Source organism: Diabrotica undecimpunctata, chromosome 4 (assembly GCF_040954645.1).
Source record: "Diabrotica undecimpunctata isolate CICGRU chromosome 4, icDiaUnde3, whole genome shotgun sequence".
NCBI classification, from domain to species: domain Eukaryota; kingdom Metazoa; phylum Arthropoda; class Insecta; order Coleoptera; family Chrysomelidae; genus Diabrotica; species Diabrotica undecimpunctata.
In genome coordinates this window covers 5,165,928-5,187,210 of record NC_092806.1, presented here as the reverse complement: position 1 = coordinate 5,187,210, position 21,283 = coordinate 5,165,928, and the positions used below count along the sequence as shown (strand labels likewise).

The 21,283-nt window shown below is 34.0% G+C and overlaps 2 protein-coding genes across 5 annotated transcripts in view; both read left to right on the top strand.

The window, feature by feature from the left end:
• LOC140438051 (uncharacterized) overlaps window positions 1-14,359 on the top strand; it is a 28,644-nt gene extending 14,285 nt beyond the window's left edge. The window contains exons 5-7 of the mRNA XM_072527764.1: window positions 6,392-6,615; window positions 6,668-6,892; window positions 14,019-14,359. Of these exons, the coding sequence (XP_072383865.1) occupies window positions 6,392-6,615; window positions 6,668-6,892; window positions 14,019-14,359 (790 nt within the window). The remainder of the gene's footprint in view (window positions 1-6,391; window positions 6,616-6,667; window positions 6,893-14,018) is intronic.
• Cad87A (cadherin 87A) overlaps window positions 1-21,283 on the top strand; it is a 722,801-nt gene that overhangs the window by 339,841 nt on the left and 361,677 nt on the right. The gene's annotated exons all lie outside the window — the stretch shown is intronic.

Sequence of the window (21,283 nt, the reverse complement as noted above, 5' to 3'; positions counted from 1 at the left end):
GAGTCAGTATCATTTGCTCTAACTAGTTGTTTCGTATTTCCCAAGTAAGATTGGATCCAATTCAAAGAAATACCCCGAATTCCGTAGAAATTTAGTTTTTTTATCAAAATGTCGTGATTTACACAATCAAAAACTTTGGCATACTCACAAAAAACAGTGGCAGTGTAAAGATTATTGTTCAGTGCTTGACAGACCTCATGTAGTACAGAAAACATAGCGTCACTGGTACATTTATTAGATAAAAAGCCAAACTGGCTTTGTGATAAAATATTGTTTTCAACGAAAAAAGGACATAAGTTGGACTTATAAGTCTCTTAATAATTTATATAGTAACGGTAGTAAGGCAGTAAGTCTATAGTTGCACATTCGATTTTTCACCACCCTTATAAAGAGGAATAATAATGGCCGTCTTTTTCAAAGGAATCAATAATTTGTGAGACCAGGACTTCCAACATATTTTTTAGAAGATTTAAGAGAATTTTTATGGATAGTCCATCAGTACTACAGGAAGAAACTTTTGATCCTATTGAGTGTTTCAATCAGTTCAAATTTATCAACTGGTCTTATAAAGAATGAATTCGAGGCCTTTTTTGAATCCCACCCAGAAGTCAAGCACAAATTTTGGAATTCACGAAAGTTCTGAGCGGAAAGAATCCTAATAAACGTTGGGTTTTCGAGGATATTTTATTGAGAGTGTTAAACCTAGTGTAAACTTAATAAAATCTTAAAAACCTTATAAACTATAACATAAACTTAAAGGATTGTGATTCGAGACTTTTCTTTCCACCTCACATTTATTATAGACGATGATGAGTTATGATGAACTCACATTTATTTATTTAGTTGTAAACATTTTTAGATATACCGATTGTTCAAAAATCTAGATAAATTTCTTAAAATTATGATTCTTTTGAGGAAGGTGGCAGGCACAGTACTTAAACCAAAATCGATCTAGATCTTAACCCGTAAATAAAAAGGTGGTTTTTTTGTTACATAAGCAGCGAGGTGGAGTTTCAGCTACCCCAATTTTTTACAGTCTCTGATTCTTTTTCTTTTTACCAATCGAACATTTTTGTATTCTGAACTTTTTTTATTCCCATAAGCCTACATTTATGTATTTATTTTATTTATTTCAACAACTAGCGCCCCAACTAAATACTTGCGAAAGAAAGTGAACTGGAAACCCTAATAAGGCGGAAGATTATTATACATCGATAACTTTTTATTACATTGATAATTTGAAATATGCCAAATAAGATGAAAAAAGAAATACTCTCTTTTTTGATGAAGTTGGGTTAGGTTCATAATCATTTATTTTATTTTATTTTTTTAAATTAAGTGAGGTTTTACACCTTTGCTAAAAGAATCTTGAATTGTTGGAACGCAAGTTTGCAATATATAAACTAGATTTTTTATATCGAGTGCCACAAGCACCTATATAGAGCCGAAGTAGATGATTTTTGGTGTGTGGCCAAAATAAAAAAAGTCAAAGTGGAAATTGTACGATAAATTATTCATATCCCAATTGGTCTTCCATGTTCTGCAAAGTATTGATTTGAAATATTGATGGTCTGTTCTTCAGCGCCTCCCTGTTCATCTTGATCTTCATGTTCGACTTTCTTGACGCTCTACCCCAATGAAAAATACCTTTAACTTCCCACCCTAGGACATATGTTTCGTCTTTTTGAGAACTCTTCCGCTAGAGCTGAACCCAAGACAGGCCAAGAGGAGCATACGCTATCATGTAAACAATATTCTAGTTAAGAGCTGTTGAAACATAATTAGGCTATCCAGCAAGGGCTTTAAATATATTATATTATTGATTGTTACCTGCGGAAACCTACCTAATCTACACTTAATCTAAGTTTTAACGTTTTAAAGATTTCCGATGAAATTATATAAATATTTTCTAAAACATGCACATTACTAATTGGACTACAAATAGTACACTAATTGGTCAACTAGAAATGAGGTATAAAAAGGCTATAACCAATTAACCAGTACTTAAAAATCAGACAGTTGATAAAAGCTTTTGAACTAACAAAACAGGGACTGTTGGATTTCCTGGGAATCGGAAGTTCGTAATGAGAAAAGTTTCTGTTTTCGTATTTTGATCTCCCATTTGTTTGTACACTGAAAAAAAAATGTCAAAATATAGGCATTCTTTACTTGAAATTGTTTATTTTGTTAGACATGGAAATATTAAATAATGTCTAATGACGGAAACAATATTGTTTAAAAATAGATATTAGGGAAACCTGTTAACTTTTGTTATACCTTCTTTTGTTCAAGTTTAGTACTTAAATAGGAATATATTTGATTCAAATACTAATGTCTGGTTTTTTGTTAATACAATTATTATCACACACAGCTATAAAAGTCATGACTAGAAAGATTCTCTTACTATAGTTTTTTCCACGTCAAAGATTTTAAAGAAACTATAATCGACCATGTGATTATTATCATGCACATGTCTGGCAAGAGTGCATCTTTCAGGGTGTAATCAACCGTCGCTTTTGTGGGGCGTAATCCGATCTTTTACGGATGTTGAAGTTTGTCCTATATATTCTTTACTACAATCTGTACAAGGCGTACTGTAGATTATATTTGTTATTAATTCTTTAGGATGTTTGTTCATCTTTTAATGCTTTTTTGATGGTCAGAACAGTTTTATATGAAAATTTACATATGTAGCATTTTTAAATATTCTGGTTAAAGCTGGAGTGATTTCTTTGATATACGGTAATGAATCAAATTTTAGGTGTCCTTGAGATGTCGTCTTCTTGGATTATCACTGGATCGATACATCTACTGTTAAAAATGATTTTTTTGATAACTGCATGTGGATAAGAATTATCAATAAATGGGTTGCAAAGCTCCTTGATTTCCTATACCAATCAACTATTCTATTATCAGTAGAACCAATGAGACGTGTATCCAAAAAGGGAACGGAAAGAAAGTTCATTATCTTCCATTTCAACTATAAATTTTATATGAGGATCGTAACTGTTTAACGTGAATAGTAATTCATCCACTCCATCTTTAGGTAAACTCCAGAACCATAGCCCCCATCCGCTTCTATAAACCAAGAATCGTCCGAGAAGCCATAGAAATTGAAAAGAGGCCAAACTGTCTCAATAAAAGATATGACGGCAGTCGGTTACCTTCGATATGGAGGCCTCTTACAAAGAAAATATCGTCCGCTCCACCCTTCAATCAAAATTCCGCCGTCAGAAATGTTCGCGTCAACCTCCACCCAAACCACGTCACCATCGATGGTATAAATTAACTATCCGCTGTTCCCAATAGCAGTAATATATTGATTAGTCATTAGTTTAGTAGTGTCTGGAGGTTCGGGAGACTGAGACTTCGGAAGCCCTGAAGAAAACTTCAGAGAGGATGTCGATTCACTCGCATTATCCTTTTTCATTTGTTTTAAACGTTTCAACGTTTGGCGTTCCTTTCCCCAGGTAGCTGTAGCTCCTTCCGTGGTTATTTGGATTGGATTTGTTGGAAGAAAAATTAGAAAGTAGAAAAGAAATGTCTGTGACTAGAAACAAAATCAAAGAAAATGAAAAACAAGAAGAAAATTTAGAACAAGAAGAAATTTTAGAAACAACAAATATGTAGACAGAAAGTCAGGAGAAATCGGGAATAGAAAAAAATTTACAACTTATGCAGTTACAATCACAAACAATGAAAGAAAAAACAACAGGAAACAAAACAAGCAATGGACGAAACAAAACAAACCATGAAAGAAAATCAACAAGCGACAAAACAAGCCTTGGAAGAGGACAAACAAGTGATAGAAAATAACAATAGGAAAATGGAGGAACGTATAGAAGAAGATGAAAAGGAAATAAAAGGATATTTGAAAATGATGAAGAAAGAGATGGAATACCAAGAAATGAAAATTAAACAAAATTTAGAGAAATTAGAAATTAAATTCGAAAATGCGCTACAAGAAGACAAACGAGAAATAGAAGAAAAATTTAATAAATTACAGAAGCAAAATTAATTCGGAGAAAGAAGGGAAATAGTTATTTATGGTACAGGTGAGGGAAAATCTAATTTGGCAGGGATGTGAGAAAAACCCACGCGGTTTCTTTTATCAACAATTTTAAAAAAAGACTACAATACGTCGAAGATTTTGTATGTAAAGATACAATAAGAAACCATTTAAAAAAGGCAGCTAGTCTGTGGTTTGATAGTACAAAAGATGAATTTATCAGCTGGGAGAATTTCGAAAACAGATTTTTACAATATTTTTGGGGAAAATCCAGCAATTGGAAATTAACAAAGTGCTCCAGAACGGTAGATATAATGAGAAGATGGAAATCACGGAAAAATCATACGCTCTTCAAATTTATAATAATGCAAAGCATCTCGAATACAATTATTCGCCGAAACAACTGGTTGAACTGATTGAACCACATTACGTTACAAAATTACAAAGACATTGACAGTTTATGTCAATTTTCACAAGTACGAGAATTACGTCGCCGAGACAGAAGAAATAAAAGACAATTACACACCCCAGGCCAGAAACCGGAAACAATATTTTAAAATTATGCCTTCATTTTTGTGCGCTGTTTAGTTTTAAACTAATTATGACTTGGATTAATTTTGAACTTTATGACTAGTTCCTTATTATTTCCCCAAGGCGATGTTGTTTATGTTGGATTTTACTATTTCTTCTAGCAATATTTCTCCCAAAAACGAAATGATTAATGAGAAATAAGTTCAGTGCGCGAGCTTGATTAGTATATTCCTGACAAAAAACTAATTTAACTTCAACCGTCCGGGATAATTACTCGAATGCAAAAACCACACTTATCACTACAAACAGGAGAAAAACTTTATTTGAAACCAACGCAACAACTAGATAAGACCAAAGGTAGAGCGAAATATATTTCCGTGCCGGGGAAAAACAAGAGAAACCTAAATAAATATTGGATTACGGACAGTGTGTTTTCGATAGAAATATTTTATTTATAACGCAGAACAGGAAAGAGCTCCTATAACAGAAATAGTAATTATATTAAAAGGTGAATGAAGGTTTACTTATACATTTTTTAGTAGATAATCCTTAGGTGATAAGATAACCTAATAGTCCAGTAACTCGGGCGGAAAATAGGACCTCACCTCCCAATTCCGTCGGCTAAAGTGTGCTTTTTGTTTTTAATGCTTTAAAACTACCCCATGTTGGAAAAATAGGACAACATTCCACACTCCATTATAATTCACTGCTCTATAGATTCGCCTTAGTACTTTTCTTTCGAAACATCGTAACATGTTTTCATTACTTTTTGTCCAGAGTCCAGATCTCTGAACCATATGTTAGGACTGGGCGTATTATTGTTTTGTAGAGTTTTATTTTGGTATTTCTCGATATAATTGTGGATTTAAGGAGGAGATTGAGCCCAAAATAGCATCTGTTGGCTGTGCAAATTCTGCGTTAGTATTATTTTCAGTATTAAGGAGGGCTTTCAGGTATACAAAGTCGTTCGCTTCGATGACGTCGTTTTTTATAACAAGTGGTCGTAGGATTCGTGGTTGCTTGCTTATTTTTATATACTTAGTTTTGTTTGTGTTTATTATTAAACAGTATAGAAAACTCTCGTACAGAGTTTTTCGTTCTCCCAACAATATTGATATTATCAGCATAGGCATGGATTTGCACTGATTTATTATATATTGAAGTGACTTACGTATTACTTTTTCCAGAGCCTGATTGAACAGTATACAGGTGAGAGAGAGTCTCCCTGATTTTTTATTCCTAGCTCTTTCATTGCTTTGAACATTTCTCTTCTATTTACAGAGTCGTAGGCTGCTGTGTAGTCTATAAATATATGATGAGTATCAATGCCTTTTTACAGTGTTGGTTCTAAAATTTGTTTCAGGGTTGCAATCTGATGAATTGTCGATTTACCACCTCTGAAACCAACCTTATATTTTCCTACTATCCGTTCTGCATATGGTGCCATACGTAAGTATGGCACCATATGCAGAACGTATAGTAGGACACATTGTACATACACATAGTAATGTGGAAAATATCACGTTCACGCCGCTACCAGATACATGGGTCTGGTATAAACTTTACGTTCAACCGGCACTGAAATTTGGAGATCTTGCGCTAACGCCGACAACGATAAAATGGCTAATTATGAACTAAATATTATGATATAGGTACCTACGGAATCGTCATGATGTGCTTTATATTTTAGTTCTGTTTTAAGTTACCAGATGCCAGCACCTGGTAACGTCCCACAAAGAAATTTTTTACGCTATGGGATTTACCAGAACTCCGTATCTGGTTATTAGTGTTATAGTAAAAATTGTACAAGTCTGTTGTTTTTATATTAAAATCCATAAAAATGTCGTCTAGAAGCGAAAAAATGGTTGAAATGGTGCTAAACAAGCACCAAAATGCTTGGATACAAACTGAAAGTGAATCTGATAGTGATCCATTTGAAAACTTGTGTGATGAAGATCCTGAATACATTCCTAGTGAAGATAGCGATAATTCTGATGGGGACGAATCCATATATTTGAACGAAGAAGTATCCAGTGATATAGAAACTGATAATTATGAATCGGAAAAAGAAATTGGTAAGAAGAAAAATGAATCTTATAATTTGATTCTCATTATCTTTATTTTTAGGTGATGCTGAGGAAGATGTATGGACTGACATTCAGGAAACAGATAAATTAGATTTTGATGAATATCCTACAGATTCTAAAATAAATATTCAATGTGAAAATATGAGCCCGTTGGATATTTTTTGCCTATTTGTCACAGATGAAATTTTGGAATTAATTGTTCAAGAAACCAATAGATATGCAGAACAAGAAATTGGTGTACACAGTATCAAACAAAAATCTAACAGTAAGTGGGTTCCGACTAATAAAGAAGAAATTAAAAAAATCTTTAGTATCGTGATCTGCATGGGATTCGTGAAGGTCCCTAATATTCGAATATATTGGTCTAAAAATGACCTTTATAGCAATAAGTTTATCTCCTCAGTTATGACTAGGGACAGATTTTTGTTAATTCTATGGTATCTACATTTTCAAAATAACGACGGTATACTGAAAGCAACGATAAATTATACAAAATCAGGCATGTTTTAGACTTACTTAATGACAGATTTATGAAAATCATGACTCCAGGACGAAATGTAGTCATAGACGAAAGTATGGTACCATGGCATGGTCGTTTGAGTATGCAGCAATATATAAAAAACAAACGCCATAAATATGGCGTTCAATTATATAAACTTTGTACCGTCAGTGGATATACATATAAAGTGATGGTTTACTGTGGAAAAGAAAACAATATGATAAACAAAAGCCATTCTCAGAAAGTTGTGCTGACCTTAATGAATAGCTTGTTAGATGCCCGACAAACTTTATATGCTGATAACTTATTCGGGCATTCCTCTTGCAAAAGATCTATTAGGTCGCCAAACTTTTTATTGTGGGACTCTTAGAAGCAATCGGAAAGGTATTAAGGTAAGCAAGACAAGAGATCGGTATTAATGTTATCCAGTAAACCTGAGCATACCCTTAACTTCTGCACTACGGGCAAGAAAAAGAGATCAAAACCAAGGGAGGAACCAATGGAATATATTTTTAAACCGCAAGTTATCCAAGACTACAACAAAGCTAAAAAAGGTGTAGATTACAGTGACCAAATGGCAGCTTATTATTCTTCCTTACGAAAAGGTCTTAAGTGGTATCGTAAGGTAGTCTTCGAACTAATCTTTGGTGCTACAATAATCAACAGCTGGATTATCTATAATAAAACAAACATCGAAAAAAAGATACCAATGCTAACATTTCGTGAACAGTTAGCATTACAACTTTCAAATCAAAATGAGTGTATTTCTGAAACCAACTTATCAAAACGAAAACATTGTCTGCAATGAGAAGAAGGTCCTGGTAGAAAACGTAGACGAAATTGCGTTGATTGTTACAAGAAGTTGAGACAGACTATGAAAAGTAAGGAAGCTGACAAGAAGGTGACCAAAGTAAACACTTTTTGTGAAAATTGCGAAAAGAAACCAGCTTTGTGCTTAACTTGTTTTAATGATAGACATATCTAATTATTAATTACTATTTTAATTATTATATATTTTTGTACACTTTAATATTACTTCAAATAAAAATTGATCATTTTATTTATTTTTTAAAAGTAAAATATTTGAAATTGCCACATAAGTGTCAGTACATTTTTTATATACCGTAAATACTTTACCGGGCATCGGAATCTGGTGCTATGTCTGTTTACTATGAGATGGCAGTGTTAGATTCAAGGTAATTTCAAATACAAAGTCACAGAAACCATTTATTTATAGATATGTTTACCAGACCCATAGGTCTGGTATCGTCCGAACAGTAGACAGTGTTACCAGATACAGGGATCTGGTAACGTCAATAAATGTTACTGACAAATTTAATGCCGTCGTGAACGTGATATTTTATACGCTGCATTTAGAAGCGTAATTCCTCTGTGGTTACAGCCTTCAAAGATATCTCCTTTTTTTGGAGATATCTTCAAATACTCTAAAACACTGTATTTTATTCTTTTAATTAAAGCAGTTTTATTTTGTTAATAAACTACATCTAAATAATTATTTACTTCACGTTAAAATTAATATTGGCTATGTTTGGTGCATGTCCTTGATTTTTTCTGCTTAAGCTGGGATGCTTTTTCACATTAAATTTTGCTATATTAGAACCAAACCGATTTTTCAATTAGACTGTGCTTTGACTGACCGATTTAATTTGGACTTTAAAAAACGACATAAAACGGTACGAAAAAAGGCAATTTTATTAATTCAAAAACACCATATATCTCATAGTTCTGACTTCCTGCTACTTCCCTGTATATTCGAATATGTTCTTTCCATTTTATAAAACTTCTTTCTATTTTCTGCTCGCCGGCACTTCAGCTCCCTCTTTAATAAACGCTTCCTAACTGAGTACACAAACTATTACTGGAAGTGTAGTTTTAAAATTTTAATTTTTGAAACTATGTAGATGAAAAATGTTTTTGCTTTTAAAGTAACTCTGGGATTGTTGGCGAGAATATCAATTAAGTTTTGGCACTCGAAAAATATTATTCTACATTTTTTTAATCAAATAAAAATTGTGTTAACTTTACTGGTGGTTGAAGAGACATTTATAGATAAAAAGGAATGGATTGTATGTATTATTAGTACATCTGCACGACTTGAACAATATTGATTGAATACAGTTCAAAACGGTGGAATGTTTCTTAGCTCTAAAATTTTCCATAAAGCAGGATGAGATCAGCTGACAAAGGCACGCTCGAAGTCAACAAAAACCATGTATAGGGGTGTGTTTTATTCAACTGATTGTTCCATTATTACACTCACAGTATTATTGTGGTCTATGCAGGAGGATTCTGGTCTAAAGCCTGCTTGACCAGCTCGAAATTCAATCTTGTTTGTTAATCTTTTAAGTATGATGGTCGTGAAGATTTTGTTTAGGTTATTTCTCTCCAATTTTTGCACAGTGTAAGGTTGTCTTTTTTTGGATACTTAATAATGTTACCCCTTTTCCAGCCCGCTGGAATGCGGTTTGTTTTCCAGACCTCTCGGATTATGCCGAGCAAAAGTTCAGCAGTTAGATGCGGATCAGTTTTAAGTATTTCGGCAGCAATGTTATCGATTCCTGGAGACTTGTTATTTCTCAGAGATTTGATAGCTGTTATTATCTCCGCTTTGGAAGGGGCCTCGCAAGATATACGCAAGTCTACATTCTGCAGGATTTCGACAATTTCATCTGCGTTTTTCATGGTAGCATCTCCTGAAAATGCTCTTTCCATCTCTCTGCTTGGTCAGTTGTTGTAGTAAGTAATTCGCCTGTCTTGGATCTTACAATATTTAAACAGTTGGGCTCATTTTTTGTTGGTCGTCCAGTAATTTGGTATAGCTCTCTAGTTCTGTTGTGTTGTGCAGCTGTTTCAGCTTGTTTTGCCAGTTGTTCAGCCCACCTTCTTTTGTCTCTTCTTGCATTTCTTTTAACTGTTTTTCTTGCTTGCAAAATATCTTTCTTTTGCTGTTTTCTTTCATCGATAAGATTCCAAGTTTCATCTGGTATCCATTATTTTCTATTTTTCTCTTTTTTACCCAGTTTATCTTCAGCTATTTCTGTCAAAGCATTTGCCAAATCCTCCTAGCTGTTTACTTCACGCTCTCTTGTTTTGAGTTGGAGTTCCTCCCTAAACATGTGTCGTCCTGGAGCCTGTATGTTGGTCTGTTGGTGTTTTGCGTGATTTTGTTTTTTGCCATCTTGATTTTAATGGTACCGATTACGAGATGATGGTCACTTGAGATGTCTGCTCCTCTTTTATTACGTACATCAAGAAGAGATGATCTCCATCTTTTTGATATGGCGATGTGGTCTATTTGATTTTCTCTTATATGACCTGGTGCAGTCCATGTGACCTTGTGGATATTCTTTTTTTTTTAGTACATAATTCAATAAATTTCAGTTTTTAACTTTTTTTGCAATTTTACTGTGACTTCCTAACTGAAGTTCGTCCTTATAGAAGGAGATTTAATATCTCAAAAACCAAAAGGACTGTAACCAAAAAATTTATTTTTATTGTTTGTTTTGTCAATTTTATAAAATCAGTAACTGTATTTAAATCTAAAGTAAAATTCAATATTATAATAGTACATATATATTTAGGTGCATATTTTTGCTCTATTTAATGCATATCTGCAAATATCACGAATATTTCCATCAGAAAAGCAAATTCATTGAGTTATTTACTGTTTAATGCAGTTATAGTGACTTTATGAATAATAGAAACTGTTGGATTATCGTTTATATGACAAGGAAGCTAAAATGATCTGCACCGCAGGTGACAGCATAGTAATTACAAAAGATGAGGAGACCCGGCAAGGATGGCTTGTGCTTTATGCTTTCTATACAATAGGACAAAATACATAATAGTTTCAACAGACGAAACAATATAACAACCTCAAAGGACCGATGTTAACCCGAGATAGATGAAAATCAAACAAACCATATAATTTTAATACCCGTATAGAGGTATTACCGTTCTAATATATACTATAAATAAAAAAAAAGTTGAAACAATAGTTTTGGCATCCAAAAATTGTTAAAAAAATTCGATTGTTTTCAACTTTTTCTTCCAATGTCCGTCATTTTGTTTGTTGATTTTAATTTTCAATTAAAAGTTTTTGATTGTATTGCAAGGGTGATTTCTTTAAGTAATCCCGTTGAAATTTTTTGCTTAACGCTCTAACTGGTAAGAGGTCCCTGAGGGCCCCTTCACTTATTATTTATTTAAGCCGCAGGTAAAAGTCAGTTAGCCGCAAACTGTTTTGAATCTCCCCCACTAGTTCGTCTATCTTCTTCTTAAAGTGCCTATCCGTTCCGGATGTTGGCGATCATCACGGCTATCTTTACTTTGTTTATTGCAGCGCGGAACAGTTCAGTGGTAGTCGTGTTATACCTCTTTCGTAAATTTTGAAGCCAGGAAATGCGTCTTCTTCCCGGTCCTCTCTTACCATTTACTTTCCCTTGGAGAATCAGCTGGAGTTCGTCTATAGACATTTCAAATGCATTCTAAATTCATTAAACCTTATCGTTTCATTTTTGTCTCAGTTTTGTGCGACAGGTCGAGGTGAACGCAGAACAATTATCTCCCATTAAAAAAAAAAAATTCGAAGTGAAATTATGATACTGCAAATAATCTGAATTTAGTGAAAACATTTTTTTATGAGTGGTTTAGAGCTTCAAGTTTCACTATATATTGAAATTATTACAAAACAAATATTCTAAGTGTGCTTTAGAAGCGAAAATAAAAAGGGTTCCTAAGGGACCCCTTGCCGGTTTAGGCGAAGTTTCGACCTTTGTTGTGATTGTTGTGTTGTGTTGGTGTACAACACAACCCAACGTTTCATCACTTATATGTATATTTGGCTTCTGGAAATGGCAGGCAATAACAACTGGAGAAAGAAAAATTTTTATTTGTCGGTAATTACAGAAGATGAAATACAAGCAGGTAAAACAAGCGACTAAATGTCGCTAAATATCAGTGACATAGAAGCACCTGCTGCATCATCAACAGTGAAAACTGTGGTGCAAATCGAAGCTGACGAATGTGTCAAATCTTTAGAAAAAAGAGGGAGGCTGGTCAGTCTACATCAGCGGTCGGGGAACCGGGGTAAATTACCCCAAATGGGGTAAAAATTAAATTTTTGGGGGTAAAAATGAAACTTTTGTGAGTAAAAAGTATATATTCTTAATTTGCTATTTTATAAACCTGTTAGTATTTTTTCAACTTAAACAATTTAGCGACATATGCAGGCCACTCCATCTTACTCTCCACCACTAGAGTGTTCTCGAGTTATATCTTTGCGTAGTAAAGCACAGTCCCGGCCCCGACTACCTGCTCAGTTCGTGCTATGCCGTCAAGATACAAATACATTGAAGAGTCAGAGAGCGAGTTTTTACTAATTAGTTGCTGACAAGATCACCATTTTATCATTAATCATCGATATATCGATCAAGGTAAGCCGCAATTTAAAAATTTAATTCAAGTATTTTACAACTATTATTTTCTGTCTCACTTAAGATGGAAGCAAATAGAAAAAGAACATACCAAGACGAATTCCTTAATTACGGCTTTCCATAAATATAAGACAATGGTACAATGTAACCAGAGTGTGTTGTATGTGTGAAGGTACTGACTTCAGAATCTTTCAAAAAAAGTCAATTGAAGAAACATTTACAATTTAGATAATTTGCATTCACACCTGGCTTCCAAACCGCGAGAATACTTTGCAAATTTAGAAATACCTGTTAAAAGACAAATATTGAATAGCAACTTGTTTGGTACATTTGATCGGCGTCCAGCATCAAGGGCTAGGTCTGAAGTAGCCTGATTGATTGCACGAAATAAGAAACCATACACTATTGGTGAAGATTTGGTTAAACCAGCTGCTGTAAAAATGGCAGAGATTATGTGTGGTCAAAAAGAAGCAAAGAAACTGAATTCAGTGCCCTTGTCTGCGAAAATTGTGAAAGAACAAATTTCTATATTAACAGAAAATGTAAAGGAACAGGTTATTTTCGTATTAAACAGGCTTAATATTTTGCTATTCAGCTTGATGAGACAACTGATTTTCGTAGCAATTCACAGCTAATGGTATATGTTCGCTACATAGGTGTAGATAATTTTGAAGAGGAATTGCTGTTTTGTTCTCCTCTCGAGTTAAGATCTCGTGGAATTGATGTCTACAATAAAGTAAATGAATATTTCAATGTGCAAAGTTTAAAATGGGAAAACTGTATTTCTGAATCTTTGCATGGAGCTCCAGCTATGCTGGATCATATTAATGGTTTTTCGGCTTTTGTAAAAAAAATATCCCAAATATTGAAGCCCATCACTGTATGATCCATCGCCAGGCCCTTATGGTCAAATATTTAGAACCTGTAAATTTTATCAAGGGACATGCACTAAACACGCGGCTATTTCGTGAATTATGTCAGGATGGTGAAGCTGAATATACGGACCTACTTTATTATACAGAAGTAATGATATGGATATGGACTCTCAAAACTGAAGTCGAAATTTTTATGGTTGATTAAAAAAATATTCTCGCAGATAAGTTAAAAACTCTTCCTGGGTTGCATATCTCGCATATTTAGCGGTCATTTTTGAGAGTATAAATATATTAAACAAAGAATTGCAAGGAAAGAATATTAATATCATTTCAGCGAGAGAAATAGTGTCAGCGTTTGGGTTAAAGCTGCAATATTGGAGACAGAAAGTAGAACCGAACAAGACATCTACTTTTTCAAGGTTAGCTTTGTTTTTGGAAGATTGCGAAAATATTACTTTTGCTGATATCAAGGTTACATTGTAAGACATCTTATCAAACTCAGAAAGCGGTTTTCAGATTACTTTCCAGATCTTGATACACTTACTCTCAGTTGCATTGCAGATCCTTTTATATGTGAAATTGCTATGATACCAGAAGAACCTTCAGGTTTAGCAGAAGCAATTCTTGAACTTCGATCTAATATTCAATTTGAGAGTAAACCAAATCTGTTATCTTTTTGGATGTCAAAAGCTGCAAAGGCTTTCAAAATTGTACATGAAGATGCGGTTAAAAAATTGTTGCCATTTGGAACAACATATTTGTGCGAACAAGGCTTTTCCACTCTAATGAACATAAACACGAAGAACAGAAATCGATTAAACGCTGAAGACTGTGTTCAAAGCGCTCTTACATCAAGTCCCAATTTTGAAGCAATTGTATCGAACATGAAACCTCTCCCATGAAAATTCGCCCCCACAGAAAACATAAGCAAATGATAATTTCTCGTTATTTTGTAATTCATATGATATTTTTCTTGTATGACAAAATAACAAGAAATTATCATTTACTTATATTTTCTGTGGGGGTGAAAGTTATGGATTACTAGGTATTACATTGATAAATTGAATAAATGATGTTTAAATTAAATTTTTAATTATTGTTTTTTTTTTCAAAATTATCATGGGGGCTATAACATGAAAGATGCTAAAAGAGGCGATTTCGTTTTTTCTTGCTCTTCGCCATGGGGTAATATCAACTTACACAAAAATATTTTGGGGTAATGATTAAAAATGTTCCCCGACCGCTGGTCTACATCGATGAAAGCAATTCCATCTACTTCAGCCGCCGATGCCACACATGCTGCAAGTTTTAAGCCAGCGAAACGACCCCGTTCGCAATTACCTATAATGGAAGATTCTGGTCCTTTGATCACGCCTTCTATTGGTGGTTTTACTGGGAGAGGTAATAATTATATATTCATACTTTAGCAATAGTGTACTATTTTTATTCTCATTTCAGCTATTCAGGACATCAAAAAAGATTCGGAAGAATTTACCAAGGTAACGTGGCGTAAACGATCAATGCGCTTGCATGTAAACGAAGTAGGTTTCCAAGGATATGCACGGTTGCCATCGTCAATAAAAGAACTGAAAACACCAATAGAACTGTTCAATTATTTCTTCACAAATGAGATTATTGATTTGGTGGTCAATGAAACGAACTAGAGAGCTACTGGAGCAAAAACGCGTTCGCCCCCATCCAGAAGACAATGCCTGTAAAAAAGTTTATGGAAATAAAGAAACACTTATCGTTTGATGTAAGATGAAAGGCAGCGCATTCGAAAAGGTCAGCCAGGCTATGATCGATTATTTCGCATCCGGAAATTGGCTGATAAGGTCAACAATCGATTCGATTCCAAAGACGGCTAGATTGTGTGTTGATGAGCAGATGTGTTCGACCAAACTTAAGCATCGTCTTCGTCAATTTATGTCAAATAAGCCGCACAAATGGGGCATCAAACTGCTTGTGTTTTGTGATTCTCAAGGTTACGCATATCGATTTGAAGTTTACAACGGTGCAGGCGACAATATAATTCTTCCTGGCGCACCCGATCTTGGAATCACATCATACGTTGTACGTTTGTCACAGACCATACCCAGCTTTTCTCATCACATCCTTCGCTTCAACAATGTCTATAGTCTTCTATATTTCTTTATCTTTGTTAGTTTATTTTCGTGTAAGAGGAATCTATAGCCTTGGTACAATACGGACAAATAGAATCCTAAACTGTAAGCTTCCGTTGGATAAGGATATCAAAGATAAAGAAAGAGGATCTTCTGTTAAATATGTTCGATCTGCGTACGGTGTTGATTTCAGCACAATTTCATGGAAGGACACCAAAAACGTGCGGCTGGGATCGACTTACGTTGGCATTGAGCCGTTTTTGCGAGCAATTCCAAATTAAAATATTGCAAAAGTACCACGATATGATCGAAAGAAAAAGAAATACATCGAAGTCAACTATCCGCAGATCATTCGCGAATACAACAGACATATGGGAGGAGTCGATCTGATGGATGGATTGATGGGTCGCTACCATATTAGAGTGAAGACACGTAGTGCAATGGTTCGAATTTTCTACCACTTGATCGATATGGCTGCAGCAAACGCTTATATTTTGTACCGTGCATACATGCTGAAAAATGTAATGATTCGAGCAATATCTCAGCGAAACATAAAAAGTTATTGCAGCTACCAGAATTCAGAGAACAAATTGCTGCTGCTCTCGTTGTATTCAGTGAAAATTGTGTACTTGGCCTACCTTCAACATCAAAATCACAATCGAGCTCTCCGCAACCAACTACTTCTGGCATTGGAAAAAAAGCAAAACATCCCATTAATGACATTTGCTTCGACGGTATTGACCACTTTCCACTTTGGCTCAACAAAGAGAGTGGTAAAAAAATGTAAATTTTGCAAACTGTCGAAAACTCAATGTGTGTGTAACAAATTTGATCTTCATTTATGTTGTTCTAATGACAAAAACTGTTTTTATAATTATCACTATAAAAAATAGTGTACATTCTTTTCCGTATGTTTTTAAGTTTATTTTAATAAAATCCATTCAAACGAATAAAGCGCTATTTTTAATTTAAACCGGCAAGGTCCCCTGAGGACCCCTTAAACTGCTTTTACCTTTAATAGCTTTTCTAGGATTCTTAACACATTACTAAACTTGAAAAAAATTCAAAACTAAATAGAATAATTTTTAGAATCTTGCCAGTTAGAGGGTTAAGATGTACCAATCCTAAGAATTGGTGCCCAAGGAAAATTCATGTTCGTATCTAATAAAGGAGCTGAGAATTTTTTTTTTTTTTGAAAATATACATTTTTTTAGCCCTCTAATCTGTACTCGTACCTTATAGAAATTACATACATACTTCTAGTTGTGTATATTAATTTAATTCAAAAATTACGTTTGTGTTTGGGTACTCTTAATAAATAATTATGTTATATAACAAAAAAATCATAACTTAAAATAAAAATTTACTTCTTTCGGGAGTTTCATTCACTCGGGAAAATGAATTCATTCCATAATTTTAATTCTCACTGTATATAGTAGATATAAGTGTTTCTGTGAGGATATTGTTTATTTTCAAATTTGGCTCGATTTCAAAATCAAAACCTTTCGTTAAAAAATTCTTGCTTTGAATTTGAACCTCAAATCTACCCTGTTAAATAAGTCATTTTCCTTCCGGATGGTCTGTAATTTTATAGTCCACACAGGGGTAACTAAAGATTAGAGAACTTCCCTACAAGCAACTCTATCTTATTTCACCGGAACTCTCTTGTTACAAATTACGAAGTGGCTTACCAAGTCGCACTACATGCAATCCAATACGAGCATATTATTTTTAACGAAATTTAAGGGACGCTGAAGGATTACGGAAATACAAATATAAAATATAATTACAATAACTGAAAATGTAGGTTATTTGAACACTGTTTCATAAAAAAATTGCAAGTATCATTTAATGTAATATTTGAATCACTTTAAAAATTTGAATTTTGTTTATTTCTAATCTACCTTTATAGCATCATCATCACCAGTCAAATGAATATACCCGAGAAATAAGAATAAGAATAGAAAAAGCACGGAGTTCGTTTAAAAATATGAAACAAATATTATGTAGTTCTATAGAAACCTAACATGTGTAACCTAAACCTCTATCTAACCGAGATACAGGTCCACCGATTCTAATCTCAGAAGTTCAGAAGGCTATCGACCAAGCGAAACGAAGGAAGGCTTCTGGTCCTGACGAAATACCTGCAGAATTGTTAAAACTATTAGATAATGAGAGTGTTGCGATTATCACATCCTTCTTTAATAAGATATACAGCAGCGGCAAATTACCAGACAACTGGTTAGAATCGATATTTATAACTATTCCCAAGAAAAAGAATGCCAGACAGTGTAGCGACTATCGACTTATCAGTTTAATGAGTCACACGCTCAAAATTTTTTATGAAAATATTGCATTGTCGCATATATAAACTTTGTGAGGGGATAACTGGTGATGAGTAGTTTGGTTTCCGAAACAGTATGGGTACTCGAGAAGCTCTTTTTTGCATGCGAATACTCTTACAAAAGAGCATTGAGTTTAGGAAAAATATTTACGTGTGTTTTATAGATTTCGAAAAAGCCTTTGATAGAGTACCACATACATTATTATTTCAATACTTAGACTCATTTGGTGTGGACACGTATGACATTAGATTGTTTAAAAATCTTTACTACAATCAGACCGCTTGTGTTAAGGTGGACCAAGAGGTTTCAGCTAAAGTTCCTATTAAGCGTGGTGTCAGACAGGAATGTGTTATGTCACCGATGTTGTTTAATGCCTACACTGAACCAGTTTTTGAAATAGCGTTAAATAATCGCCGCGAAGGTGTTAAGATCAGTGGTGAAATTATTAACAACATCAGATACACCGCAATAATGGCAGAGAGTCTAGAAGATCTTCAAACCCTGTTGAATGCTGTAAACAACGAATGCACTGAAAAGGGCTTAACAATCAACGCAAAAAAAAACAAAATGGATGGTGGTCGGAAAAATTAATATCGAAGACTCAGTGCTAAGATGAGATAACAAAATCCTGGAAAGGGTGGAACACTTTAGATATCTGGGTAGCTGGATTGACTGCAGGGTTGAAAGTGACGATGAAATTTCGACCAGAATAGAACTCGCACGGAAAATCTTTATTAACTATCGTTCTGTATTATGCAGTAGAAGTCTGTCGTTGACCACACGTCTAAGAGTATTGAAGTGCTACGTCTGGTCCACTTTGTTCTATGGATGTGAAACCTGGACAACAAAAATAAAAAATCTTAACAAATTAGAAGCGTTTGAGTTATGGTGTTACCGTCGCATGCTCAGAATCCCGTGGACAGCACACATATCTAACGAACGCGTGCTAGAGATCGTGCACAAAGAGCGATAATTGATCAACATCATCAAAATGAGAAAGGTCCAATACTTCGGTCATATAATGAGAGGACCTAAATATCGCTTACTCCGGTTAATCATTCAGGGCAAAATCGAAGGAAAACGTTGGGTCGGAAGAAAACAACTGTCCTGGCTGCGTAACATTCGACAATGGACAGGTCGAACGGTCGAGGAACTGTTTCATCTAGCTGCCGACCGAGAATCATTTCATCAGCTTGTCAATATGACGATAGCCAACGCTTAAATACAAGCACGGCACACAAAGAAGAAGAAGATAGAAACCTACGCCTGTGTGTTTCATTTATTCTGACGCTTAGTAGTCTTGCGGGTTTTCTCACATAGAAATTGTTTATCAAATCCATCAGATGTAGCAAATATCAACTTAGGTTGGCAAACTCTCGTACGAAAGTACTGGTGTAAAAACTCTACTTCGACTAGGGACATATGGTTTTCGGTTAGTGATCCAATTACGTCGGCATGTCGTATAATTTAGTACTTTTGAGTATATATATATATATATATATATATATATATATATATATATATATATATATATATATTTAGAGCGATTTTAGAGCGTGTTATGAAAGATTTCATAAAGAAGATCAAAAACTGCATTCAACGTGATGGTCACCATCTTGATGACATTATTTTCCATAATTAATTAAATTTTAAATGGCATAATATAAGCTTCATTTTAATGTTAATAAAACAGTATTTTCTTGCAAATTTCTTGTGTACCATTTAGTTCAAAATCGTCCTATTGCCAATTGTCACCCTGTATAATTCCCAAAAATAATACGAAGGTATCAACAACGTTATGAGTTTCCTTAAAGCACATAAACTTCGTCATATATATATTTTGTGTTGAGTAATGGATGCTAGCCGAGTGTGTGGGACATTTGACGAGTGATTCTGTTTGCCGAACGAAATGATTTTAATAATTTACGTAATATTGCATGTATTACAGATGCTTGTGTCGACATTTTGACATATGCCTAGTTAGTGAAGGCAACTCGTTTAATGGTAGCGGAAGAGAAAACTCAGGCCTGTTTACGAGATTGTTTTGGCAATGTTTGGCAGTAATCCAAACATTTCTAGAAAAATAACAACAAAAGCATGTTAGTTATCGATCTAAGTTGGTGGTAAATGGTTTAAACAGTTGTAAAATGCATTCTGACAATAATTTATATTTTGACATCCTCGGCTCTGGAGACCCATTTTATTTTTTTTATTAATACCTTCGTGGTGTATACAATTTGTTATAGTTCATATATAAGGCTATAAGTGCAATAACGGTTTAACCCCAATATTAATAAGTTAAAATGTTAGAAAATGGGTTTGAAAAAAAGTGGAAATTATGAGATCCACTGTAACCTTGTTTAATATTATTTTTTGGTTTGAATGAATGGAAGTATATAGGATATTACTTATTTAATAAATTTGATCAAAAATGTTTAATGTGGGTTGGTTCACTTTGCATTTAAAATATTTTTAGTTAATGAATGGGTTATCCCACAAAATAATACACTCGATATTGCATCAAAAACTTTATTACCACAAAATGTGTATAAAAACATCAGAATGTTAATACTCTTCGTCGTCAAATTACTTCACCTCCTGCTTCTTTAGCTGAAGATATCAGGTTTTTATAAAATTCAGGTTGTATAGGGGGTATCAATTCCATTAATTGAAGAAGGTCTATTTTAGCTTCATTAATGGTATTACCATTTGGATACAGCAGTGGCAATTTCATTGTAGTCTTGGAATCAGATTTTATTTTATTAAGATCCACTGTTTTAAAACACATGAAACATTTTCATTCTCAACGAGTCTTTCCTAAATCTTAACCATTGAATTTTAAGCTACTCTACCTTGATTATTGATTCGGAAACTTTTCTGTTGGTTATATTACTTTTAAGCAATTTCGTAGAAAAAAAATTTGGTTTGTCCATTACTGTGAACGGATTTTTCTTTCAAGCATGCTTATCACTGTATGCCAGTCTTGGGGTATAAATACATGTGGATTTAATTTCTTTACTTTCTATTATACCAAAATCTTGGTCAGATGGCAACTAAGAACGACCACTTACCAGAAACTTGTGGTATTTCTTCCACGGTAGAATCTGGAGATGTAGTTATATAATTGCATAATATTGACATTTTAATATTACGATTCTGACCGCCACATTGGTCAGAATACATAATAAGTCGTTTCGATTTTACGAAATTTTTTATGTAAAATAAAATTCAGGATCCTACCTCTTGAGAACTCTTAGAGGCGACTGTTTCATCTCACATAAACATAAATGAGTTGTTAGTTCCCATTTCATGAATATTGAAGTAGTAGGTTCATAATTGCCGCTTGTAGTAACAAATT